The sequence below is a fragment of the Carcharodon carcharias genome, chromosome 13, assembly GCF_017639515.1.
Source record: "Carcharodon carcharias isolate sCarCar2 chromosome 13, sCarCar2.pri, whole genome shotgun sequence".
Classification (NCBI taxonomy): Eukaryota; Metazoa; Chordata; class Chondrichthyes; order Lamniformes; family Lamnidae; genus Carcharodon; species Carcharodon carcharias.
The window spans coordinates 9,324,342-9,351,612 of NC_054479.1; the positions used below are offsets into that span (position 1 = coordinate 9,324,342).

Sequence of the window (27,271 nt, forward strand, 5' to 3'; positions counted from 1 at the left end):
CATTGTAAGGGCAAAAGAAATCAATAAGTTAATGATGGAGGGGACAGAAAAAAGACTTGAAGGAGCTGATTTAAGAACATAGAAATTGCTGAATCAAATTAGATTTTTCTTCTGTTCTGACTGCAATTACTCTTAACATTCCTTTTTTACTGAGTAGCAATGTCTGAAAAGTCTTATTTATGTATTTCACAACAAACCCTTGTCTTATTGAGGAGCAGATTTTTAGAATGGTATTTCTACTTTTATCTTTCAGTCTAAGCAATCAACATCAAAAAATCGACTCACCAGTACTTTGGACCCAGAGTTGATGTTCCACCCAGAAGTACTTCCAAGAGCCAATACCCTCGCCTTGACTACGGAATACTCTTTCCTGAGGACCAGCGTTCCACGAGGACCCAAGGTGGGCAGCCTTGGAATGCCAAATGTTTCCAAAGATGAAAAGACTTCAAGGAGCTCCAAGACCAGCAAAATACGATCCCTTTCAGATTATAAAACGGAGAGTTCAGAGGCCGTGAGTAGTATTGGAAGATCTTCCAGTGTGGAAACATTATTCCAGAACAGGACTGGTTCATCCACATCTGTTATATCTGAAATAGGCTTCGCGTCAGAAAATGGCGATAAATTAGAAGTTTCGTTGCACATTGAGGACAGCAACTCTGAGATAGATGAGCTGGGTACAAGGCAAGATGAGAATGAAAGTGATAGCTCTTCATACAGCAGTATATCTACAAGTGGTATTTATGGGACCATGCCCTCAATGGACATCAGGCAAAAAAACACATACACTGTTGATGGGCAAGAAATGTTATCAAACGATATGGGGAAGTTTCCTTCTATTGGGGAGGTGTTACAAGCTGCAGCAGCAGAACATCAGAGTGAGCAGCAGGAAGTGAATGGAGCAGTGCAGAGCCGGAGAGACAGCATTTCCAGCAGGTAACTGTGCCACTGATATGATTAAATAGCCTTACACAGGAGCTGTTCCAAGGAAATACAAAACTTGAAAAGTCGTTCTTGATTGTTGCTAAGCTGCCCACCCTCCAGTAATTGTGGAGCCGGTGCTGTGTTCTATTTTGTATGGATGTGCACTCCTCTTATTCTGGCCTCTTGAGAATCCCTGATTCTTAATTGTCCTACCATTGGCAGCCATGCCTTCTGCTGCCTTGACCCTAAGTTCTGGAATTCCTTCCCTAAACATCCCCAACTCTACCTCTCTCATATCTTTTGCAACGTGCCTTAAAATCTAATTTTTTGGCCAAACATTTGGACATCTGGCCTTAAAATGCCTTATGGCTTGATGGTGAATTTTGTTTCATAATGCCTCTGAAGCACCTTACATTAACGGCACTATATATAAATAGGAGTTGCTGTGATAAAGCAGAAAACTGTTCTGTTGGTGTTTGAATCCTTCTGGAATTATCAATCCAGTTGTTAAAAAATATTTATAGAAAAGTGGGTTGCAGCTCAAATTGTCATGTGAGGAAACAGGGAGGCCTCAAGTCACCTGCATCCTTTGCTGGATTGGGTTATTCTACAGGAATGATCCTAATAATGTTTTCTGCTTACGGCATTTTCTATTCTGTAGTTGTTTCATCTGCAACAGATGCAAGTTTTAAAAAAAACTACACCAGAAACTGAATTCTGCTCCCAACTCTTAAGTTAAAACTTCAAACTAACTGGGCAATATCATTCAAGCTTGTGGGGTTGCAAGGCACTGTGTAAGGATTCTATGTCCCATCCTATCGTAATTCCTACTGCGAAGAAAACCCTAATGAACTTATGCTCATCCTGGCATTGTCGAAGCCGCAAAAGGACTTCATTCAAGTGTGAATCTCCTTACTGACGTCATGGCCTCCTTTCCCTATTATAAAAGGATTCTCCATTCAAAGACTAAGGAAAGCCATGTAAAGAAATTAGTGCATTGATTCTGTTACTTTATTAATTTGATGTCCGTTAGACTAATAGTAAAAAGAATAGTAGCATGGTGGTCTAGTAATCCAAAGACCTGGACTAATGATCAAGAGACATGGATTCAGATCTGACCATTGCAGTTAAGGAATTAAATAAAATCCAGATTAAAAAGCCAGTATCGTTGATAGTGACCACAAAACTACTAGATTGTCATAAAAGCCCAACTGGTTCACTTAATCCTTTAGGGAAGGAAATCTGTCGTCGTTACCTGGTTTGGCCTATATGTGATTCTAGACTATTGACTATTATTAACTGCTGTCTGAAATGGCCTAGCAAGCCACTCAGCTGGTGATGACACCACCTTAGTGAGGGCAATTAGATAGCAATGCCCACAAGCTGTGAATGAATATAAAAAAGCTTTGGGAAATAAAGCTATAATGGATGTTGCTGATTGCACAAATGGCTAGATTTGCATAGTGATCAGTTCGGGTTTCATGGTATATTCGTTATTGCTTTGTGAACAACCCTAAGCAGAAGTTTTGAGTTTCATTAGTGAAGCATATGCATCAATTTAGCACATATAAGTACAGAGTTTGGGGATTACACATGAATTCCAAATCTAATGGGCTGCTGGAATTGTTTTCTGTTTAACGTTGACTATGTTGTTTATGGTATGTTCAGGTCAGCTGTGTTGTAATTTCATTGTGCAGTGTTTCCATGGAAAGCTCTGTGGCGGAATCCCATGATGACCTAATGCAAATTCTTAAAGAAAAAATGCGACTTGAGGGACAATTGGAAGCTCTGTCTTCTGAAGCTAATGAGGTGAAAATATTTTTCTTTCATTGACCTGTGCTTAGCACAGGGGGGAACAATTGACCTTACATTTAACACGACTGTAAATAATACAGAAATGTAGAAGACTTCACAGAATCACAGAATTATTATGGTGCAGAACTAGGCCGTTTGGCCCATCGTGTCTGCACCAGCTCTCTGAGCATTATGACTTGGTGCCATTCCTCCTGCCTTTTCCTCATTACCCTGCACATTGTTTCTATTTAAATAACAATCTAATGTCCTCTTAAATGCCTCAGTTGAACCTTCCTCCATCACACTTCCAGGCAGTGCATTCCAGACCTGAACCTCTGACTGTGTGAATAAGTTTTTTCTCATATCACATTTGCTTCTTTTGCAAATTACTTTAAATCCGTGCCCTCTTGTTCTCGATCCTTATCCAAGCAGGAACAGTTTCTTCCTATCTACTCTGGCCAGCACCCTCATGATTTTGAACCCCTCTATCAAACCTCCTCTTAGCATCCCCCTCTCCAAGGAGAACAATCCCAACTGCTCCAATCTATCTTCATAACTGAAGTTTCTCATCCCTGGAACCATTTTTGTAAACCTCTTCTGCACTTTCTCCAATGTGTTCATATCCTCCTTAAAATGTGGTGGCCAGAACTGCGCGCACTACTCCAGTTGAGGTCTAACTACTGTCCTATACAAGTTCAGCATAACCTTCTTGCCCTTGTACTCTGTGCCTCTATTAATAAAGCCAAGGATACTGTATGCTTTAAGTCTTTCTCCACCTGTCCTGCCACCTTTAATGACTTATGCACGTATACACCCAGGTCCCTCTGCTCCTGCACACCCTTTGGAGTTGCACCCCTTATTTTATATTGTCCCTCTGTTTGTCCTACCAAAATTAATCACCCCTCATTTCTCTGCATTGAACTTCATCTGCCACCTATCTGCCCATTCCACCAGCTTATCTATTTCCTTTTAAAGTTCTACACTGTCCTCCTCACAGTTTACAATGCTTCCAAGTTTTGTATCATCCGCAAAGTTTGAATTTGTCCCCTGCACACCAAGATCTAGATCATTAATATATATCAGGAAAAGCAAGGATCCCAATACCGACCCCTGGGGGACTCCACTACAAACCTCCGTCCAGTCCGAAAAATATCCATTAACCATTATTCGCTATTAATTAGTCAGCCAATTTTGTATCCATGTTGCTACTCCATGAGCTGTAACTTTCCTCAAATCCGTTGTGCGGACTATATGGACTATCAAATGTTCCATGTACACCACGCCAATAGCATTACCCTCATCAACCCCCCTCTGTTACCTCTTCTAAACACTCCAAGTTAGTTAAACACGATTTTCCCTTAAGAAATCCAAGCTGGCTCTTCCTAATCAACTCTCAATTTTCCTTGTGACTATTAATTCTATCCTGAATAATTGTGTTAAGAAGCTTCCCCACCACTGAAGTTAAACTGACTGATCTGTAATTGCTGGGCTTATCCTTACAGTCTTTTTTGAACAAGGGCATAATTTTTGCAATTCTTCAGTTCTCTGCCACCTCCCCTGAGTCTAGGGGAGACTGATTACGGCCAGTGCTCCTGCAATTTCCATTCTCTCACTTCTTTCAATATCCTTAGATGCATCTCATCTGGCCCTGGTGCCTTGTCAGTTTTAAGTACCAACAGTTATCCAATACAACCACCTCATCAATTTTGAACCCTTCTAGTGATAGAGTTTCCTCCTCAGTCACCATGTCCTGGGTAGCATCTGGTTCCTTGGTGAGTGTGACTTAGTTTTTGATGTTCATTGCCTATCTAATTTAATCCAGCTTTTGTAAGCCTTTGCTCGTGGGAATGTGGAAATATTTTTGGAAGTACTTTCTCCCTCTTTTTTTAGCTGCTACAGGAAAAGTACAAATTCAAGATATCAAAATTATATAGTTTTTAGATTTTTTTGAGTCCCTGAAACTTTGAAGTTCTTTGTGTCCATGTGAATTGAGTTTGAATAATTTTACTTTAAAGGAAGCTTATATGCTCATTCAGGTGTTCTGACATCAATGTGAAAACAATTGGAGAAAAGCATAAATGATTCCTAGTACATGAAAAAGGTCATCATTGCCATTCTTTTTAACTTCTAAGGGTTTGAAAGAGAAGACTGAATTGCAGGCCCAATTAGCAGCTTTAAATGCACGACTACAGGCACAAGATGAGCAGAAGGTGCTCAGTGAGCAAAAGCAAAGCATGTTAAGCTCTGAAGTAAGCACCTTACGACAAACATGTTCCAGTCTGGAACAGGCCATGACTGAGCTGCAGACCAATCTCGAGGCTAAAAATGCCAGTTTAGCTGCACTAAACAATGACCTTCAGGTATCTGAGGAGCAATACCAGAGACTGATGCGAAAAGTCACAGAAATGCAGCAGACACTCTCTAATAGAGATGATTCAGGTACGTCTTTATTGGAGTGATTGAATCTGTGCTCAGTAGAAGCATGTTACAGCCTTTTTATTTTTAGTCGTCTTCACCTCCTCTCCCTGATGTACTGACTCTTGCCAGGAAACTGTTTTAATAATGCTTGCAGGTTACCATTACCTTGCTCAAGCTTTTTTTTTGTTGTGTGCACCCAACTAATGTGTACTTGGGCTATTTTGAGTGTAGAGCTATCATGGACCCCCATTTGCCTCCCCCCACCCCCCCTTCTGCTCAGGGGCAGTGGAGCCATTGTATTGCTCCAAACTATTGGAATAATTAATTCAGCATTGATGGGCGATCAGACCTCTTAGGTAACTCGGGGGTACTGATTCCCCAGCTGTGAAGAGCCTAGATTTTTGCTACTTTAAAGGCACCATAGAAATGCAAGTTTCTAGTTGTAGTATTTTTAATTGACTTGGTCTGATGTGAGGAGACAGAATGAATAGTCAAATGGAATTGTTTTATGTATAATGACTTCATAGTATAGTGAAATTCTCTATGTGGCTGATAATGCAAACTCATTGAGAATGCTTCCTGGGATTCTGTTGAATTCTGCAGCTAGTTTTAACTGTTATTTTGAGTTATTTGGCTTTGTAATGATCTGTTGAGCCTTAGCTGATTTGAAGATTGAATATTTTAATTTTGCACGTTTTATATTTACATTGTAAATATTTTTGTAATTTTCACAAGGAAACTGGTCTTTTAGAATTGCTAAGATATAATTTCTTAACTAGTTATGTATTTGTTCTTAACTCCACACAATGCGTTTGTTTGATTAGTGTTGCTTTTTAGACATAATTGTTCCTTTTGAATAACATGTAATGACATCCTTCACATCGGACATGTGAGATTTTGAAAGTCTCACAAATGATGAGTGTTTGGGCTGCAGCAAGTTACTTACTCATCATATCAGTTGACCATGAAAGATGTAGTAATTTTGTTTGTACTTGTCTAGCCCAATTACATCTTCCTGCACCTTGTTTTGAAGAAAACGCATTCATAAATTGTAGGAACTAAACCTACAGATTGTTATTCCAAAATGTTTTTAATATTTTTTTTTCCAGTTCATGCTATTCAACAACAAATGACAGTGCTACAGAGCCAGCTTCAGCAGGTACAGTTGGACCGTGCCACTCTGACAAGCCAGCTCAAGGCATCCCATTCTGAAATAACTTCTCTGCAACAGGTCAGGCAGTGGTACCAGCAGCAACTGACACTGGCACAAGAAGCAAGAGTTCGGTTACAGAGTGAAATGGCAAACGTGCAGGTAAGGTACCATGATAGATTTTTACAACCCATGTTCCACTTAGCCTAAACCTATCCAGTTTTGCTCCTTTTGCATTCCAAGTTTGGTTTGGAGTTCATCCACATTCAATATTTTTTTTAAAAAGTGGATCAGTTTAAATTGTACAACATGTGGCTACCATTGTTTTATCTTGGACCATCTATAAATGTGTACAGAACTTAGTTACAATGACTCTGAGATGTTTTCAGAGGTAAGCTACAGCTTGTAGTGAAAACAAGTAAAGGGTCATATACAGTACACTTAAAACTACTGTTTCATTCTCAGCTTAGTGGTACTGCAGTTATAATGTTTCAGAATAATTGGATATGGTTTTGTTTTATTCACAGGCTGGTCATATGGCCCAGGCAGCAATGCTAGAGCACCTGAAGATTGAGAATGTGTCTCTGTCTCAACAACTTACAGACACACAGCAGAGATCCATCAAGGAAAAAGAGCGCATTGCGGTGCATCTCCAAAATATTGAGGTGAAAATTAACCACAATCCATTAACTGTCCTAAATTGTTGTGACGAATGGCAGTTACTTGCATGAGAGTATAATCTTAAAGTTCAGTTTTGATTCTGATCTACCTGTTTTTTTTAACAAAGTGCATTAGTTCTAAAAAGTCTTAATACTTTCTGCTCTGAAAGAAGTAGCATGTTAGAACAGCAGCATATCTGTTAATGTTGACAGTAGAATAGTGTTGTAATCCTACCATCTCTATCTGATCTGTTTAAAATGTACAACCTGTTTAAAAGCCTTTAGCCTAACCCTGTTTGTCAAGTAATGAAGGGAATGCTCTATAGTGGTCCCATGCTATTGATCACTATCATTTCCAACCCACCAGCTGATAGTGGAGAGAAGGTAGATTGACTGAGTCTGTGTACACTGTTGACACTTTGATGTGTCTCCCTGAAGAAGAATGAGGCTATATTTATCACTTTTAAAAATTATTTTATATTTTCTTAATGTGTGCTTCATTACAGTTTGAAATTTAGTCACTGCACATATATCAAATGCATTAGTAATAGCCTTTGGTGGTTGATCTGTTAAAAGCTACATTAAGCGGGATACATCACCCCAAAACCAGGGACTTTAGCCAGCCTGTCATGCATTAGTAGTGCTGGAGAATGGATTGTAGAAACTATTCTGCTTTCTTTGATGTAGAGGACGATGTGGTTTGAAGGAATCTGGTCTTAATCACTTCAACATAACTGCTACTGAATGATCGTACTTGAATCTCTATTAACAAAACACTTCCATGCCAAACACAACCTAGTCAGTCCACAAACTATGCAATATTTTCATATTTGAAGATGACCTTTTTCACAACAGGTTGATATGTTGGATCAAGAAAAAGCTTTCCAACAGATCCAAGAGGCTAAGGTGATGGTCGAAGATGATTTATCACGGAAACTTGAAGAGTTTGAGGAAGAGCGTGAGCATCTTCAAAAACTGGCTAATTCAGCTACAGCACTGGAGAGACAGCTTGAGGAGGTAACTGGCACTATCTTTATAGAAATGGTTGTTTAGTTTTGAAAACCTTTCAAATGTGCTGTTTGGAATTCAAAAGGAGCCTCAAACCATGCCCTCTGGCTACTAGGCCAAGTATTTCTATTGGTTTCCCTGCATGAGGATGTCAACTGGTTGACTGTTCAATGCTGACTGGCTCTGTTGAAAGAGTTGTAGACGTAGAGAGTGAAAAAGAATCGGCAAACATTTTCAACCAAAGGTGAACTTTACACCAAGTCCAACAAATGCATTTTTGTTGTATGCTGCCTATTTAACCAACTGCATATCACAGCATCACAGAATTGTTACAGTGCAGAAGGAGGCCATTCGGCCCATTGCAATAGTTGAGGAACCCATGATCTTCATATGTTATTGGTATTGCCAGCTGATGACATACATAAAAATAGGATCAGGAGTAGGCCATTTTACCCTTCGAGTCTGCTCCACCATTTAATAAGATCATGGCCAATCTGATTGCAGTGCTAATTTCACTTTCTTGCCTGCTGCCACCCCCTTAACCCTTGACTCCCTATGTAGAGTGAGATGAGAACAAAGGAGTTGAGGAAATCTGTTGTATAAAGATTTTTAACAAGTAAGCAACTTTAATTTATTTAAAAACTTTGTTACTGGATCCTCTGAACATTATAAAATGTTCCACCACCAAGTTTGTTACTTTTTGTGTTATGGTTTTATGGAAATGTAGGCATTTGCTCACAGCATGGTCTGACAACAGCAGATGAATGGATGATTCAGTAACTTACTGGTGGTTTTGGCTGAGGGAAGAATGTTGGGACAAGATATCAGAAGAATTCTTTGTTTCTCCTTTGAGTAGTACCATGGAATCTATTACACCCACAAGATGTTTGAACAGGCAGACCAGGCCTAAGTTTTAATGTCTCCACTGAAAGACAGCACCTCCAACAATGCAGGACTCCTTCAGTACTGTGTCAGCCCTAGAGTGTGCACCAGGATTGTAAATGTCATATTATGGCCACTAAGTCTGCTCTTCTCTCAACACATACACATATGAGGTACTTATTAAGCCCATACTAGTGCAAATTTACAGAGAATCAGCAAATCTTCCATTACCTTATCCATCTGTTTCTGAAAGATTACAAGGATTTTGTCTCCACAGCATTCCCTGGCAATACAGTCTACGTGTTGATGATTGTGAATGCCTTTGTCAATTCTTTTCCTGATTGTGAAGTTGTGTTCCTTTGTCTCGCCTTCTGATATTGCTTAATTGTAATTTTGTCATGAATGACTACTATTAAAGTTGATTGTATTTGTGATTCTAGCTTATGAATGTTTTGAAAATGTCTCCTCTTCAGGCTAGGTTAACCTTGCATCAGCGAGAACTCCAATTACAAGCTTTGGAACAGGAGCAATTAGAGCTGCTGAAGCAGCTGACTGTCTCCCAGGAGTCCTTGCACACCAAGGATCAATCCTTGAATGAGCTGCAGGCACGTTACGATGAGCTGGAGGCCCATCTAACAGAGGTCCAAACTGAAGCAAATGCCAAAGATGAAGCAATCCAATTCTTGCAGAATGAGAAGATTGTCCTGGAGGTAGCACTGCAAGCTGGAAAGACAGATAAGGTTCTACTGGAGGAAGGAACTAAAAAGCTTGAGGAGGACACTGAGATGGTTTCTGAAATCCTAGAACAGCTTCGGCAAGAAGTTGCTGTTAAGACTGGGCAGGTAATTGGAATTTAACTTCATTGCAATACACCATGTTTGAAACATTAAGGAAAATTTCATTAGCCTTTTTTGAAATTTAAAAAGAATATTCAGTACGAGGCATGTTGTGACCAATAAGAGTAAATCTCCGACTGATGCATAGTCAGATCATATCTTCAGTTGTGGGCTACTTTGAGGGGGCTGAAGATAGAACTTGGGAAAATAAAATGAACAGTATTGTGATTCTTAGCTGCCTTCTGAAATGGCGTGGCAAGCCACTCAGTTCCAGGGCAATTAGGGATGGGCAACAAATGCTGGCCTTGCCAGTGACGCCCACATCCCATGAAAGAATAAAGAAAATTGTATCAGAGTCCTCAGGATGACTAGTGTAGGAATTGGAAAGCATATCAAAGATCATAAATCATATATCATACTGATGCAGTCAAGGGGGAAGGGTAAAGGAGCTTAACTTGCCACCTCTCTTGGGTATTGCCAAACTTATGTGCCTGAGATGGGATGAGTTTCATTTCTCAACAATAACACCCCTCAACTTGAGCACAAAAAAAGCTTTAAGGAAAATAATTCTATTTAACTAGCCAGTAATCTGTGTTTTTGGATGAATTCGGGTATTTACAACACAGGCTCTATAGACAGATTAAAACAGATATCAAAAAACAGTACACTCATAGGAGCATATAAAATGAGGAATACGTTTAGGCAGGAAATGTCTTTATCATAAGGATTTGTTTTGGGAGAACCACAAAAAAAAACCTTTGAGGATTGTTGTAAAATGCATCATGCAATTATTACTCTGAAATTTGTATTACTATTCAGTGTTAATATTTTTACAGCAATTTATTTGCCTTTTTATAGGTAGAAAATATGCAACAGGAGAATACCAGCTTTAAGAAACAGACCCAGAAACTGAAAGAACAGCTTGTTCAACAGAAGGTATATGTTCCTGAGATTTGTAGCTTGTAGTCCAGCCACTTGTAGTTTGCAGTGTTTATTTATTTCCATACATTGGACTAATGATGGTAATCAGAGGAATGGTATTAGTGGAATAGAGTGCTGATGTTCTCAAGTTGATTGTGCTGTTATTGGCATCATCCTTCAGGTGATGGTGGAGGCATATCGACGTGATGCAAATTCAAAGGATCAACTAATAAATGAGTTGAAGGCAACAAAGAAAAAGCTGGAGTCAGAGGTGAAAGAGCTGAAACAAGATGTGGTTGTGTTCCAAACTGACAAAAAATCAGCGCAGAATGAACATGTGCAGTTACAGAAAGAGATTTCTCGCGTTCACCAGCAAATGACTGATCTGGAAACTCAGCTGCAGTTGGCACAGGAAGAACGTGATGAATTGAGCACAGAGCTTCAGGTACACCATCAATCTCACAACTCTTAAACATGAGCAACCTATCATTAGTGTCACTGAGTTGGCATTGTTTAATTTCATTGCTCTTGTCAACAAATCATTAAATCTGTCCTATTATACTTTCTAATAGTCAGTGCAGTTCGACAGAAACCAGCAAGTGTCACTCTCTAATGAAAATGAAGAACTAAAGAAGCAAGTGGAGCAGATGCAGGAGGAAGCTAAAAAGTGAGGGAAACTTTTGATTAAACTTGATTGCTTCAGTTCCTGCTAATTAAGGAATGTACTTTATTACATAGAAATTTCCGAAATAAAGTTTAGGCAGCAGTGGCAAGTATTAATGATTAACATTTTCTACTTTTAAACTGCCTGGCAACTCTTCCATATGGCTACTGAGACATGTTTTATTTTCATAATTGTTTTACACAAACCAACAGGAAAATCAACAAAACTTTCATTAGACTTTTCACTGCAAGTTTTGCAATAATGTCACAGCCCAGAATAGTTTCAAAAATACTAAGGTTTTGTAAAAGTTTATCAAATAACAATTGGATGAGAATATACACAGTTCAAGGGAAGATTTTTTTTTTGTTGTAGAATGGGACGTCATTCGACCTTTTTTTTAAAACAAGTTATTCCACCCAGCATTTCCACTGCTGGCTTCAGATATATGCAGTGTAATTACAAGGGATCTGCCTGAAACCTAGCATAAAATATATAACCTCACAGAACATGGAATTAGAGAATGGCAGAACACAAAAGGAGGCCATTCGGCCCATCTTGATGGTGCTGGCTCTTTCTGGTCTTAATCTCGTGTTCCTTCTCTTTCCGCATAGCCTTTCCCTTCAAGTATTTACCCCACTCTTTTTTGTTTTTTTTGAATCCTACAATTGAATTTGTCATGGCTCCAGTTAAGTGTTGATGTTTCAAAGACCTGTTGATAGCTATTGCCTTCCCTCATTCCTTATTCTTTTGGAGCTATATATAAATAATCCTTGGGTTCTAAATAAACTTCATTTTCCTGATTGTCTTGATTTTTTTCCAGAGGTATCTCTGAACAAAAGACCCGAATGAAGAAGCTTGGTAGTGATCTCAGCAGTGCACAGAAAGAAATGAAAGCCAAACATAAAGCTTATGAAAGTGCTGTCGGTATCCTGAGCCGTCGACTGCAGGAGGCCCTTGGAGCAAAGGAGTCTGCTGAGGCAGAGCTCAGCAAGCTGAAAGATCAGATCACAGAGGGTGGAAATGATAAAGTTCTGAAAGTATGTTACCGTTTCTAAACTCTTCATTGTGGCTATAAGATCAGATCAGAGGCTGGGAATTCTGTGGCGAGTAGCTCCACCTCCTCACTCCCAAAGCCTGTCCACCATCAAAAGGCCCATCAGGAGTGTGATGGAATACTCTCTATTTGCCTGGATGAGTGCAGCGCCAACAACACTCGAAGCTGGATAGGATCCAGGACAAAGCAGCCCACTTGACTGGCACCTATCCCGCACCTTCTGCATTCGCTCGCTCGCCACAATTCACAGTGGCAGCAGTGTGTACCATCTACAAGATGCGGTGCAGCAACTCACCAAGGTTCCTTCGACAGCACCTTCCAAACCTGTGACTTCTACCATCTAGAAGGACGAGCAACAGGTGCATGGGCACACCACCACCTGCAAGTTCCCCTTCAACCCACTCACCATCCTGACATGTAACCATATTACTGTTCCTTCACTGTCACTGGGCTAAAACCCTGGAACTGCAGTCAACAACTTGGCATGCCAAGAGAAACACTTTCAGTGTTGTGGGGAAGCAACAGGGCAGAGGGACAAATTGGATAGATCTTTCAAAAGAGCCAGCATAGGCATGACGGGTTGAATGGCCTCCTTTCTATGCTGTAAAATTCTTATGAAACTCCTTTTCCATTTAATGTTTTTCTGCCTTATTTTATTTTGCCTCTGCAAAGTTCAAGGGCATAAATACATTTGCAAACTATTTTTTTTGTACAGTTTACCTACACCACAGGGACAGTAACAGTTCAAGCAGACGGCTCACCTACCACCAGCTCCAGGGCATTTAGGAATGAGCAATAAATGCTGTCCTAGCCAGAACTGTCCACTTTGAAGAAATTAATTTTTTAAATTGTAGTTTTCAAATGTATTTATGCCCTTGAATTTGCAGAGGCAAAACCAAAATAAGGCAGAAAAATATCAAATGGAAAAGGAGTTTCATAAGAATTTTACAGCATAGAAAGGAGGCCATTCAACCCGTCATGCCTATGCTGGCTCTTTTGAAAGATCTATCCAATTTGTCCCTCTCCTCTGCTGTTTCCCCACAACCTGAAAATGTTCCTCTTGGCATGCCAAGCTGTTGACTGCAGTAGTTTAATGAAAAGTTGTAATAAAGATAACTTCAAAAGGTACCAAAGATAAAATAAGGCCTGAAGTTGAATTTCATTTAACGAGAAAATGTTCTGGGTTGAGTGATTCCAGATGAACACGCCACAGACTGAGAATGAGATCCTATCAAAGGAAGAGAATTTGTGACCATGGCAACTGCTACATTGCTATAAACACCTGCCTGGTTTGATATCTTATAGGGAAGGGAATCTCCCACCCTTACCTGATCTGACCCATGCATGCCTCTTATGCACACTATGTAGTTGACTTAATTACCATTCAGTTGCAAAACAACCACCAACATTTTCTCAAGGCTGCTCAGAGATGGGCAATGAAAGCACTCTTGCAGGTATGTCTAAGCCTAAGGGAAAAAGGACTGTAACAAGATAAAATGAGAAACAGTATTCTATTCTGTTTATATGTTTTGCTGGTTTAAAAAAAAGTTCAGCTTGCCACAGAGATTTTATTATTTGAAATCTGATCAAGAACATACAGAACCAGATGTCTTTAAGCGACTACATTAATAAGACACAATTTTTCTCCAGCTGAGGAAACCTAAGTGAACTGCCTTGTTTCGATGTTTGCTTGTAGGCAAAACGTTCCTGTGGAGTTTATAATAAAAACGGAAAGTGTTGGAAACTCTCAGCAGGTCTGGCAGCACCTGTGGAAAGAGAAACAGAGTTATCATTTCAGGTGATGTTTATCAGAACTGATGATTGTCAACGGAAACGTTAACTCTGTTTCTCTCCCAACCCCTGCTGCCAGACCTGAGTATTTCCAGCAGTTTCTGTTTTTATTTCCAATTTTTGTCACAGGCAATTTTTTATTTTTTGCTTTTGTGCACCTGGAGTTTAGTTGGTTGAAATACGTAACAAAGAACGGTACAGCTTAACGGAGCCACAGACTGATGGGTGGCAGGTTTCCAACCATAGTTCCCCACTGTTAAGCATATAATCTCAGGTCAACTCTACAGATAAGACGCAAACATGGAACCAGATGCTTCCCCTGAAGAGAGGTAAAAATTGGAGGTCAGATCATTCTGGTTCTTTGACAGAGTTGGCCCTTCTTGTGTCAAACTCTTGAATAATATGAGCAAAGGTTTCCCATCGTCTATGGCAGGCGATGGTGTGTAATGCAGGGAGACGTTTACAGGATGAAGTTTCTTTTCATGAAGTTCTCCTGTTCAAACAAAAAATAGTGCTGTTTGTTGTTCGAAAGGTCTACAATGAAAGCAGCTTGTGTTGGATTTCGCTTGGAGTGAGAAGTGTGATGCCAAGTTTGGGTTAGTTTTGGCAGAAATATGGAGTGTGGCTTTTGGCATTACTGGGTATATTGGCAATGTTACTTGGAGCTGGGCTGGAAAAATGATCTTGCTATCCCTTTATATATTAATAGGAACGGATTCAGGCTTTGCAACTGGAGCTGCAGGCAGTAAACCACAGCAAAGCCACCCTTGAGAAGGAGCTGCAGGCAATCATCTCTCTTACCAGCCAGGAGCTTGAGGATTACAGAGAGAAGGTTTTGGATCTAGAGGATGAGGTAAAAATTAAACCAAACCAAGCTCTGCGCGTGGACACTAATCAGTCAAACCCAACCTGATTTCATCCCGGTGCACTTTATACTTTGGGATTGCTGGTAGTGAAGAAATTTCCCTTTAACCCAGCATAATGTATTGTGAATATTAATGGAGTAATTCTGGGATTCTTTTATTTTCTTCTTTCTCAGACCCAAAGTGGTGAATCACTATGGTGGCAAACCACATTCTTTGTTTACAAGCCACATTTACCTGCCCTCCTCCTCCTTGTGGTGTGATGGCTACTGGGTTTTACAAAATTGTATAAGAAAAAAATTTAAGAAGTGAGAATTTACATTTATATAGCACCTTTCACGACCTCAGAACACCTGAAAGCACTTTACAACCAGCAAAGTACTTTTTGAAGTTGCACTGTATGAAAATAGGTTTTAAGATGTATTATATCTGGAGCCATCATTATTTTAATTGCCTTCAGGATATTCCTGCATTGTGAAAATACATTTGAAATTGAATTTGTCCCTCGGAGGGAGATTTTCTTATTTGAAAATTGAACATGCCCTAATAAAACATTTGTTGTACATAAGTATTTGTTGCGATGTTGCTGAGCTGTAAAATTACTACCACAATTGGAATACTTTAAGCTTTGAGTTCAGTTTCAAAGTGCAGTAAATTTGTCCTTTTTGTTCAGCTTTATTTCTTCTACTGGCATAACTGAACAATAATTGACCATTTATGACTTTCTTTCTATTTGAGAGCACAAACTAAGGCTTAGCACACCCCAGAAGAATGTTGTCATAACTGTGTTGATTGCATTCAGTCAGCTTTCTCTTACAAAATAAACAGCAAGAGAGTTTAGCAAAAAAACAAAGCTGTTGTATTTAACCTTCGTTTAAAGTTGCTTTTTTAAAATTCTAGTACTCTAGCCTTATATTGACTAAGTACTTGTATCCTCATCAGAATTTTCAATGCGCATCTTTGTACAGTGAAAACCCAAGTTCAGTGTTGGTGTACACCATAAGAGTTGGCTAGCTGCTAGGTTTTGTTCCCTGTCGTTTAGTTAAATTTCAGTGAAGTACCAGCAGGGTCATCAAGGCAATGGGGTCATTCAGTATTGAGCTGGAAGGTGCTTGTGTACAGATTTCAGATAAAGACAGGGTCGTCTTTGGCTGTGGTGGTGAATGGCCGATCTTGCCTCTCAACCTTGGATTCACGGATCAAAACCGGTGTCTTGGATGATGTACCACCTGCTCACACACGTGAAACTACCGCAGCACAAATCTGCCATCCTCAGGAGAGGAAAAACCAAAGTTAAAGGTCAGGGGCAAATCAAACCTGTTCATCTACAGCTGTACATGAGATGCTGTCTATTACGTTCACCTGCAAATGCCTTCAATTGTTTCCATTGTTTCTCTCTTTCTATCTCTTTTTTGCTCCTCCTCTCCCCCACTTCCCCTGTGATTTCTCTAATTTCAAGGGATTGCCATAAATAATTTGTTTTTGAATGAAGGTATTTGTTATCAATCCTTTGATAGGATCTATTCCAACCATTTGTTCCTTAAAAACAATCTAGTTCAAGCATTTGTGGTAGTTTTTCTCTTGAATTGTTGTGATTCTTCTTGCAAAATTTAAACAGGGTGTTCTTTTATTTTTTATTTGTTTGCAGTATGTAGGTGTTGCTGGGTAGGCCAGCATTTGTTGCTCATTCCTAATATCTTGAGAAGGTGGTGGTGAGCCTCCTTATTGAACTATTGCAGTCCTCTGGTGTAGGTACACCCACAATGCTGTTACGGAGGGAGTTCCCAGATTTTGACACTACGACAGTGAAGGAACGGTTATATAGTTCCAAGTTAGGATGGTGTGCGGCTTGGAAGGAGACTTGCAGCTGGTGATGTTTCATCCGCCTGCTGCTCTAAGTCCTTCTAGGTAATAGAGGTCGCGGGTTTAGAAGATGCTGTTGAAGGGGCCTCGGTGAGTTGCTGCAGTGCATCTTGTAGAAGGTACACACTGCTGCCACTTGGTCAGTGGTGGAGGGAGTGTTCTGTTCTGAGGGATGTTGGAAGGTGTAGTTCTGATTGAAGGTAAAGACTGCTTTTTATACAGGTGTTTGTGAAATTGCCAGAATTAGAAGAATTGCATCTGAAACTGTTCCAGTCACTAGTAGTGTAGTAGAAATTGCAAAATCAATATCTATGGATCAGTTCATATTGTCTGTTTGTGTACTGAGACTACATTTTACTTGTGTAACCAAAGTTCTTCCATATATTTTGTGGGGTTAATTACAATGAGTATGAAGGCTTATTATTTTATTTTGCACAAATCCTCTGTTCACTATGATGGCTTCAGTTCTCTCCCACTTAGCTTCAAGAGTCAAGAGGTTATAGGAAAAAGATAAGACGCTTGGAAGAAGCCAATAAAAATCTGACTTTGGAGTTGGAACATGAACGAGGGAAGCTTGTTGGCCTGAGTCAGTCCCATGCTGCACTGAAACAGCACACCAGCATCTTGGAGACTGCCTTGTCAAAGAGAGAAGCAGATCTTGTACAACTTAACCTTCAGGTATGAGCTCAAATCAGAGGGTTTTTTTTAAAATCAGGAGTCATTTCTACTGTTGAATCCCAAGAGTGCTGCAGATTAAAGGAATTCCAGATACTGTGAGCATTTTGTAAAAAAAAATCAGCTCCTGACCTTAAATACTGAAACACTCCAATTAGTAATGTTATTCTTAATTTTATTCTAATGTTAATCTCCTGGAACTAAAAATATTTAGAATTTTATTTTAAACACTTCTGCTTGCTAACCTTCTCCATTCTCTCTCTCTTTACCAATGTTCCTTTAAAACAAGCTGTGCACAAATAAAGTCCCTTTAAGATGCATGCATTAGCAGGCGCATGTCAATCTTAAAGGGACATGGCAGTGCAACAGGCTGACACACACAGCAAACAGAAGTTAGAGGTAACAGTGCTCCTTCATCTTCCCTTTTTTCTTAAAAAAATGCCACTTTAACTAGTTATTTCTAAATGGGCCTTTGAACACTTGATGTGTTTTCCTCTATTTCCCATATTTTTGGAAGTGGGGTCCATGGTGCAAAATTGCTTTCCATCTGGCAGAGAACCAGTTCCAGAACTACTCCCAATCTAGAAGACCCAGATGGTCACGTTATGGTCAATCTGGTCAATTTTTGTTCGTGTCAAATCAAGAATTGCAGATGCTCAGCAGCCCCAGCAGTTTGTTTGTGCCACATTGCGAGCTTGGTGTTGCTCCAAGGGCTAAGTAAAGCAACAGCGAATGGTGTTGTAGTCTACTAATGCAGCCAACCCAAAATCTGTCTTGTCAAGAATCAGTGATGATCTTGACAAACCGGTTTGACAACCATTCAGTCCCTTTTCCCTTCCCCCAACTTTGTGATTAAATCTGTTTCGTTAATATCCATGTTCTACTTCAAAATGGAAAAAAGTAACAGAATACTGTCTCTCTTGGTAACATCCAATGGTAGCAAGATTTCATGGAGTGACTATTTTTTTTTGGACAGGTACAAGCAGTCCTAAAACGAAAGGAAGAGGAGGATCAGCAGATGAAGCAATTGGTACAAGCCTTGCAGATTGCACTGGAAAAGGAGAAAGGAAATGTTAATGTACTGAAACAGCAGGTAAATGGTGGCTTTAAGTGTTCATTTCAAGGAACAGTAACCCTTTAATAGCAGTTGAAAACCGATTCATCAGTTTTATCTTAATGTTTTAATACTTTCACTCCAAAAGTAGAGGTTTGGAGCACAGGAATGTCTGATTCTCTGGAATTCCAGATTTAAACTGAAGAAAGGCGTCAATGTGAAAAGATTTAGAAAAATTCTAACAGTTCCATTAAACTGCAATTCAGACTATTGAATGAATGAGTACACTACAAAATTGCCTGCCTTGCTGCATATGCTGACATTAGCTTGTAAATTGTATCGAAAACTATCACAAAATATAGCAAACTGGTTGCTTTAATCAACATCTCTATCAAAAAATGGTTAAGATACAGCTCAGTGTAGGATTGAATCATAGACTCTCTGCTAAGGAAGTGGGTCTCAGACTGGTCAGCATTTGAAATGCTACAATTGGCATTTAGCATACAATGAACTAGGATTTGGATACTATCAGCCAGCGTTCCCTGCTCCTACTGCTGTCTAGTGATTTCTGCAGGCAATGCACGTGTGGACCATGGATGTGGACAGCAGAATGCTCTGGTGTGTTGCCCTTTATAGTTCAAAGGCTGTCGATGCTCACTGTCTAAGAATAGTGACCTGGATGTGGGATGCTGAAGGGCTGATAGCATTTGTTAAACAGTACACAAACCAGAGAGAACTTCAAGATGAAAGGGGAAGGTGGAGAATGGAGATCTGCTGAGATTATGCAATATTTCCACCTCACTAATTAAAGCACTATTTTGGCAATGTTTTTATGGTAGGTCTATTTTATTTTTATCTTAAATTATTTATAGGTTTCAGCAAACAAGGCTGAGGCTGGACACAATCGTCGTCACTACAGGGCAGCTGCCCTTGAACTCAGTGAGGTGAAGAAAGAGCTGCACGCCAAAGAACAGCTTGTAGAAGCTCTGCAGGCAGAAGCTGATAAACTTCAGTAAGATAACTGTTATACACATCTGACATCTAATCACAGAGCTGAGCAATGACACTGTGCGAGGAATGTTGAAACCCTAAGTGTTAAAACGCCAACTAGCCTCTCTGGCACCATGCCACCTCATGAATCCTTCTTACACAATGGTCAGTTTTTGGCAGGGTGGGTGGAGTCAGAATTGGCCAGCATTGCCAGGTTGATTTAAATTCTAGAGTTTGTGAAATCCCAGCCCCTAATCCTGTGCAGCATTCTATCTGGAGTGATGTCTAATGGACTTGTTTAATGATTGGGTTTGATACGTTTTATAGAATCATAGGAATTCAAGTCGATCATATTAACCCTGACGGCACTGTGGGTATGTACCTACACCACTTGGACTGCAGCTGTTCATGAAGGCAGCTCACCACCACCTTCTCAAGGGCAACTAGGGATGGGCAATAAATGCTGGACCAGTCAGCAAAGCCCTCATCCCATGAATTAATTTTTAAAAAACAATCATGCAAGTGTCACTAATTATCTACACTAGGGAAAAAGATGAAGTGTGGGATTTAGATGGGTAAATGTATTTGGAGCTGTTTGCTCATGAGCAGACTTGAGCAGGATGGCCTGTTTCTACAGAATTAGTTCTGGGATCTTTTGGCCAGAATGGTTCAACTACATGAAGGAACAGAAAAAAAGTAGTTGGAAATCATCATTAAATATTTCCTAAACTATCAAACAGTTTGCTGCCTTCTATAGTCACGAATATTCGTATTAAGATATGAATGTACCCAGCTGAAAGATAAGAAATGGCCTGACTCATAATGGTCAAAGAAACCACAGCAGTCTTTCTTTAACCGTTGCTCAAAATGTGACACCATTTCTTTGGAAACCCAGCTCATGTTTTGCATTGCACAGTCTTCAGTTCCATCAGGTAGCTTCAGCTAGATGAAAGCTGTACCTTTTTAAATAATCTGATTTCTTAATGGTGCCTGGAATTCCTGTTGTGTTATGATTGGGTTTATCTAACCTTGCTCCTATTGTGTTCTGTTGCAGAGCCCAGGATAAGAAACACTCTCAGGAAGTAGCCCAGTTCCAGGAGGAATTGGCTGCAGCTCACTCTCAGCTTAAACTGTTGCAGAAACAGCTGGATGAGCAGCTTAACAAACCAGCTACTGTAAACCAGGAGGTACAACTTGCCTTGTGGCTGCATCTATGTAATATACATTGGTACCTGCACATCTTGATCAATCAGTTTCAGCATAGGCCTTGACCATTTAAGTTTGAAACCTCAATGAGTGAAAATAGTTTTATGCATCACTTACCTATCTTTGCCTTCTCATGACTTGGTTCTATTTTCATGAATATTCCAACCGACCGCCTGAATGTGTGTGGTTGTAGGTTCAAGTCACGTTCCGACAAATATCTAGGTGGCACTATAACACAATACTAAGGTAGTGCTGCATTGTTAGAAATGCTGTTCTTCTTCATGCAAGAATTTATAACAAGACCCTGTCAGTTGTTTCAAATGGGTCTCCTCCACCCCAACCCTCCATTTCCTCACATGGTACTTGATAGTACCCTTATCCATGTCTTACCATTACAAAGCGAATGTATCGCATAGCTTTACTGATCCTCTGGGTTGTGGGGTGAGCATTATGTCTATTCACTATGGAGCACAAATCTCTTGGATAGTCCCAATTTATACTTGACTAAAGTCCCCCCGCCCATGAAAGTAAGCTTAGTTTTCACATTCACTTCTAATCCCTTCATGGGGAAAACATGACCCTATTCCTTACCTGGTATTCTATAGCATATCCATTGTGTTAGCTTTGACCTTTTCACATTAAAAAAGTTCAGCCAGGGTGCCTGACCTCTCACTGGGTCAACCTCAATCTCCCATATAGGGCCATACCCCCTCCCTGACTGCTCTTTCCTTTCTGAGCACACTGTACCACTGCACATTATGTTCATTATCATTTGCTAGGGACAATCATGTTTCTTGTATCTTGGCAGGACAGATGGCTGAGTAAGCAAGATAAAAAACAAACCCGAGAGACTGCTTTGGAAATCTATAAAGGATGATGAGTGCTGAACCTTGGCTCAAATGTCTCCATTTGTAAAATGTACATGAGTCAATTCCTGGTGTTATTAAAAAAAAAATCTTGGGATAGCTGATATTGGAGGGAGTATACAAACCCATGCTCTGTCCAATATCAGCTATCCCATACTAAATTGCAATTCTTTTATGGCAGGAATTGGCTCAGGCACTTTCCTATGGAGATGCATAGACCAAGCGCTCAATACTTAAAAGTCAGTACTCCCAAGGTATAGAAGCTATGTCTCCAGAGTGCAGTAGTACTAGATGGTGAGGCTTTTACAGAGCACTCAGATAACCTAATAATGACCTATTCTGTCTGAGAAACCAGTCTGTTATTGATGGGAATTCTGTTTGCTTGGTGATTGAATGATGGAGGGGAAGGAAAGATTTGATTTAAGGTGTATTGGGAGCTTTAATCATTATGAAAACGGTGATGTAGTGTATGTATCCAGTTTAATTTTTTGCATGGTCTGCAGTGAATTTTTGTACATATATCTTTTTAAACAGAAATGTTTTGTCAGGGTCACACACAACTCACTCCTAGATATAATCTTTGTCGAGACCATCTGTGCTGCAGGTCTAGTGATAGTGAAAAGCTATTCTAGTGTGATAGGATGCTGTGAAAATAGCTATAGATTTTTGCACTTAAAAACTAATCTTTGTGGGTAAAGGTATGGCCTGGTGTTTTAAGCCTGTAGATCAGAGGATCCACACAGGATATCCAGGCTGTGTTGCTGTACTGGGGCACCATATAATTTCACTTTGCCCTGGATTACAGAAGGGAAAATTCAGATAAAGCTCCTTCTCACTATCCAGTGATCCTTCAAGAGTAGGAAATTTTTTTCTCCCCCCTCCCCACCCCGCCTCAAAACTTCCCCATACCTCTATGTACATAGTAAGCACAAGTCTAGCCTGAGATATGATGTTTCTACAGTCAAATAGCCCACTGCCATACTACCTAGGCACACTTGCAAAGGAAAAATATTCAGTCAAGATACTAGAGGAGAGCTGGCACCTGTTGGAACGATTTGTTAACACAAGTAGAGCTGGGGGGAGAATGACTTTGAGGAATCGGACAGCGAGGAGATGTCATATATTCATAGTAGCAGCCTTGTGATTTTGCAGCTGCTTCATTGGCATTTATAGTAATTCTTGCTGAAATATGCTGTACCCAATTACAAATAGTGTTGGTGGTGCAAGTAGCTGGAGTGGTTAGAAATATTCATTAGGGGTATTCATATTGTATGAGCCTTTTTTTAAAATGTTTTTGGATCCCTAGACAACCTTTATTTTGAAAGTTCTTGGTGAACAATATGACACAAATGTGTGATAACTAACAACTGCTGATGCCTTAAAGATGTAACTACAGTGTGGAGAAGTTTTTGCTGTGGTGGTTCAGCCCTGTTCAAGTATTATATTTTAATCCCATCAATAAACCTGTAGCACTAAATTTGCTAAAGATTTTAATTATAGACAGAGTATGTTAAACACCTTCAGTCACCTGTGTGGTTGCCATGTATCCCTTCAGCAAAGGAGGGTGGAATTGGTTGCCAGAAATGGGAATTAATTTGGGGAATGCCTCCTAAACATAGACTGGTAATTGTGATTATGGCAAAGTAAAAAGTCTTTCTTTTCAGGTGGAGGACTTGAAATGGGAAGTTGAACAGAAGGAAAGAGATCTACAAGCCTTAAAGCAGCAGCTGTCACTGACTGAACAGCGTAGTCAGAAGGAGTTGGAAGGACTACAGGAAGCTCTACAGGTGGGAGACGTTAGCAAGAGGAGTCCTGTTTACTTGTCTCTGTATATAAGTTTCTAAACGTTGCAGCCTTTTTTGTTACGTGGTAGTTATCTTAAAATGTTGCCTGCTGAATGAGTTGAGACTTTTGGCAATTTGGTGGTCTTCCCCATCACCATTTGTTTAAAAATCTGGTGACCTGGAAGTTCAGAATGTAAACAAACAGACAGAAATTTAATCTGGAAAAATATTCAACTTTTAGCTGAATAGTCAAAAATTGAGTTATGCATTTCAGGCAACTCATTAAATGCAAGTGTTATTTACTGCTACTGATACAGAGTAGGAATAATGGGTAAATGTGTCATTTGTGCATGCCCTGGCACCATGTTAGTTAAAGTGCTATGGAAAGATATGAAATGTCGCTGACAGTGAGCTTTAAAGTAGTAGAGCATAGCCTCATACCTGAGCTTCACACTTTCAGTTCCAGATCTCACCCAGGAAAAGAAGGGCATCTTTCACAGAAAATTGGAGAGGAGGATCTTTGGTGGGAATCTGGCCTGGGCTGTTATGAATTTGTTCTCTGGTAACTAATTCAGGAATATCACTAGTGTACCAACCTGCCTTTTTGATCTACAATGCGTGGGGAGATTTATATACCTCTTGTTTTTACATGCATATCTTGGTTTATGAAAGGAAATGTCTTAAGGGTACTTTTTGGATAGTTTCAGTCATGTTTCAAATGGACATGGTCCTCAACTAAACTATCTCTCAAAATTGGGACAAAAATCTGCATTTATTTTCTGTTGGCTTCATCCTTATTAAACAGATAACTAATGGGCTAATGTAATTAAAGATTTTTCATTGGAATTTATACATTTCCACCATATTTTCAGTGGTGTTTATTACTAGCTTATTTAAATTTAAAATGTAGCTGATTCTTCCTTACACTGTATTTTGCAGGGTATCAAGGCTAATCTGGAGGAGCTACAGGAGGAGCTGACAGTAACCCGTAAGGACAAGTTCATGCTCCAAACTAGAGTGTCAGAACTAAGAAATACCATGAAGACACTACTGCAGCAAAACCACCAATTGAAAATGGACCTCAAACAGACAAAGACACGCAAGGTAAACGGGTAACTTTAGGGCAGAACAGAATGGTGTCGTTTCTGCCCTGGAATATCTGGACTCGACCAGATGTCTGAAAAGCTAAGTGTGTGTGTGTTGCTGTGACCTTGCCCAACTCAGCTGATCAGAGGAACAGGTGGAAACCATTTTGCCCCTAGAGTCTGTTTCATGCCATTCTATAAGATTATGGCTGACCTGTGACCTAATTTCACATACCCGCTTTTGCCCCATGCCCCTTAATACCTTCGGTTAACAAAAACATCAATCTCGGATTTAAAAGTAAGAATTGAGCCAGCATCAATTGCCACTTGCATCGATTTCTAATGTGCCTGGAATTAGCTTTAAGAAAAGAAACATGAAATATTGAACATGATTATGCCATGTCTGATGTTTTATGTTGCTTACCCCAATGTGTTTGATATTTCATAGAATCATAGAATGGTTATAGCACAGAAGGAGGCCGTTCAGCTCATCGAGTCCATGCTGGCTCTTTGCAAGAGCAGTCTAGCTAGTTCCACTCCTTGGCCTTGCAATTTTTTTTCCCTTCAGATAATTATCCAATTCTCTTTTGAAGGCGCAATAGGATTTCAGATTGTAACTACTCGCTGCGGCAAAAATATTAGCCTGCTTGCTAGTAAAGATCACTCTTGAACCTAAACCCTTTGTAATTCGGTTACATAACTTGGTACCAACAGAAAATATCACATTAGATGTTCTTTCTCCAGGTAATATTTAAATAGTATCAATGATGGGAAATCTCCATGGAAATGATTACAGTAATTAATTTTAATCCTGTCTGTGTGAATGATGGCAAAAACATCCTGGAGAATTCTGCAGCACTTTTCTGAAATGAATAATTTAATTCCAGCTTAATTTATGTGTAAAGATGGTAGAGAGCTAAATTAAGTTTTAGTTCACTTTTAACTAGTTGTAACAAAAACAGCATGATATAATCTCTTGTCTGCTACTAAATGTTACTGCATGTTGGATTTTTGACATTTATTATGTAATTAAAGATACATTTTATTTTTAATTCCTCTTCAATCTGGTTTGCTTGACTTATTGTCATGAAAATTTAATAATTTTCATAATGTGATATTGTAAAGGTAGGTTAATAGTGGGGTTAGGATTCATTTCTCTGTGTAGATGTGTGTGTTTGGGGGGGGGATTTAATTGGAGACAGCTGGTTTAGAGCTATTGAGTTATCAAAAGGGAAGCTAGGTTTGAAATGCTGAATACATAAACATGGCTGAAGTTTTAGGATGTGAGGTGTGACGAAAATTTACATTTTTAGATAAATTAGAGTAGTTTGAATTTCAAAGAGAGGGTAGGATGTTACACCTAGCTAAAGGAAACTAAGCCAAACAGTGTGTTTATTTTTCCCAAAGGTTACTGCTAATATGAGTACTGTGAAAGATTTATATTATGAGAAAAGTACAGTTACAAAGACATATTGGAACAATGGAATTTACTTTGAAAAGGGAAAATCATGTATAACGGAGATGAGGTTATATGCAAAGGAGAAGGCATTCTAAGATCTAACATAAGCGTGAAAAGCCTCCAGCCTCTGCATCAAGTTGTTGTCTATAGGAACCAGAGCTAAGAAAACTCACTTTGAATATCATTGTCCAGGGTATTGTGTGCTTTGCCTGGGTCTGTTGAAATATTTTGTTTTACTATTGCCTTAATGGAGGTGTAACTGGGAGCCAGATTAATTAGGAGATTTGGGAGTTATTATAGTAGTAATTTGTAGACCGATATGTGCTTAAAATCTTTTTTATTAATGTCTAATTTGGTTTTGTGAAAAAACCTCTAAGTCTTGGTGGATTTATTACTACTGAATTCAAGGCACGCATCTCGAAATAAAATACAAATTGCAGAACAGTTGTGGCAGCTGTTTCAAGTTTCCCTCTAGGATTTGAGTAGCTCGGCATTTACCATCCGCCGTGCCATAACATTATTTTGTAGGATTGAGTAATAATGTATTTAGGCGTAAGGTAGCTATGTACACGAGGGGGAAAGAAATAAAAGGATATGTCTGTAGAGTGAGTGAAATAGAGTGGGAAGAGGCTCACGTGTAACATAAATACCAGTATAGAATTATTGGGTCAAATGTTTCTAAGTTGTAATTACAATGTAATACTATAATTTAAATAAACTTTGTTTTGATCAGAGAATAGAGTTGAAAGGAGATGCTGTTTCGTCAAATCCTGTGACCCCAGTAAAGATCCCCGATTGCCCTGTACCTGCCTCCCTCCTTGAGGAATTACTCAGGCCACCGACAGCTGTGAGTAAAGAACCTCTTAACAACCTCCACAGTTGTTTAAAGCAGTTGAGGTAAGTTCCTTGCAAAATGGTCTGTTTTGGGTTTTTTTTTGTGTGCTTTGATTAATATATGATATATTTTGCAGTAATCCATTTCTGATTCCATAATTGAATAATCTTGTAAATATTCCCCAAGCTTTACAAAGCTACTATGGGTAGAAACATTTAGAATAAAATAATATTTCTGGGGAATTTGAATTCAGTCTATTAGATAAATCTAATTAAAAAACAGGTATCACTAATGGTGCCTATGAAACTACTGGATATCGTAAAAACCCCAATGATTCACTAATGTCCTTTAGGGAAGGGAAATTGCTGTTTTTATTTGGCCTGGCCTCTATTTGACTGAAAACCTGCAGCAGTGTGATCGACTCTTAAATGTCCTCTGAAGTGGCCTAGCAAGCCACGAGGTTGTATGAAATCACTATGCTTGCAGTGGTTCA

The 27,271-nt window shown here is 39.5% G+C and overlaps 1 protein-coding gene across 9 annotated transcripts in view; it reads left to right on the top strand.

Annotated features, from left to right (window-relative positions):
• The window catches only part of golga3 (golgin A3), a 60,715-nt gene that overhangs the window by 28,775 nt on the left and 4,669 nt on the right, over positions 1-27,271 (top strand). For 7 of the 9 annotated variants that reach the window (XM_041202178.1, XM_041202176.1, XM_041202175.1 and 4 more), the window contains 19 exons: positions 254-933; positions 2,619-2,730; positions 4,848-5,154; positions 6,243-6,445; positions 6,811-6,948; positions 7,798-7,959; positions 9,306-9,674; positions 10,527-10,604; positions 10,771-11,034; positions 11,162-11,256; positions 12,074-12,290; positions 14,808-14,951; positions 17,305-17,502; positions 18,476-18,592; positions 19,426-19,565; positions 20,598-20,730; positions 23,280-23,402; positions 24,339-24,503; positions 26,677-26,840. In XM_041202178.1, the coding sequence (XP_041058112.1) occupies positions 254-933; positions 2,619-2,730; positions 4,848-5,154; positions 6,243-6,445; positions 6,811-6,948; positions 7,798-7,959; positions 9,306-9,674; positions 10,527-10,604; positions 10,771-11,034; positions 11,162-11,256; positions 12,074-12,290; positions 14,808-14,951; positions 17,305-17,502; positions 18,476-18,592; positions 19,426-19,565; positions 20,598-20,730; positions 23,280-23,402; positions 24,339-24,503; positions 26,677-26,840 (3,809 nt within the window). Of the gene's footprint in view, positions 1-253; positions 934-2,618; positions 2,731-4,847; positions 5,155-6,242; positions 6,446-6,810; positions 6,949-7,797; positions 7,960-9,305; positions 9,675-10,526; positions 10,605-10,770; positions 11,035-11,161; positions 11,257-12,073; positions 12,291-14,807; positions 14,952-16,083; positions 16,261-17,289; positions 17,503-18,475; positions 18,593-19,425; positions 19,566-20,597; positions 20,731-23,279; positions 23,403-24,338; positions 24,504-26,676; positions 26,841-27,271 lie in introns of those variants that run through there. The other 2 variants (XR_005944722.1, XM_041202182.1) reach the window with 2 other exon arrangements.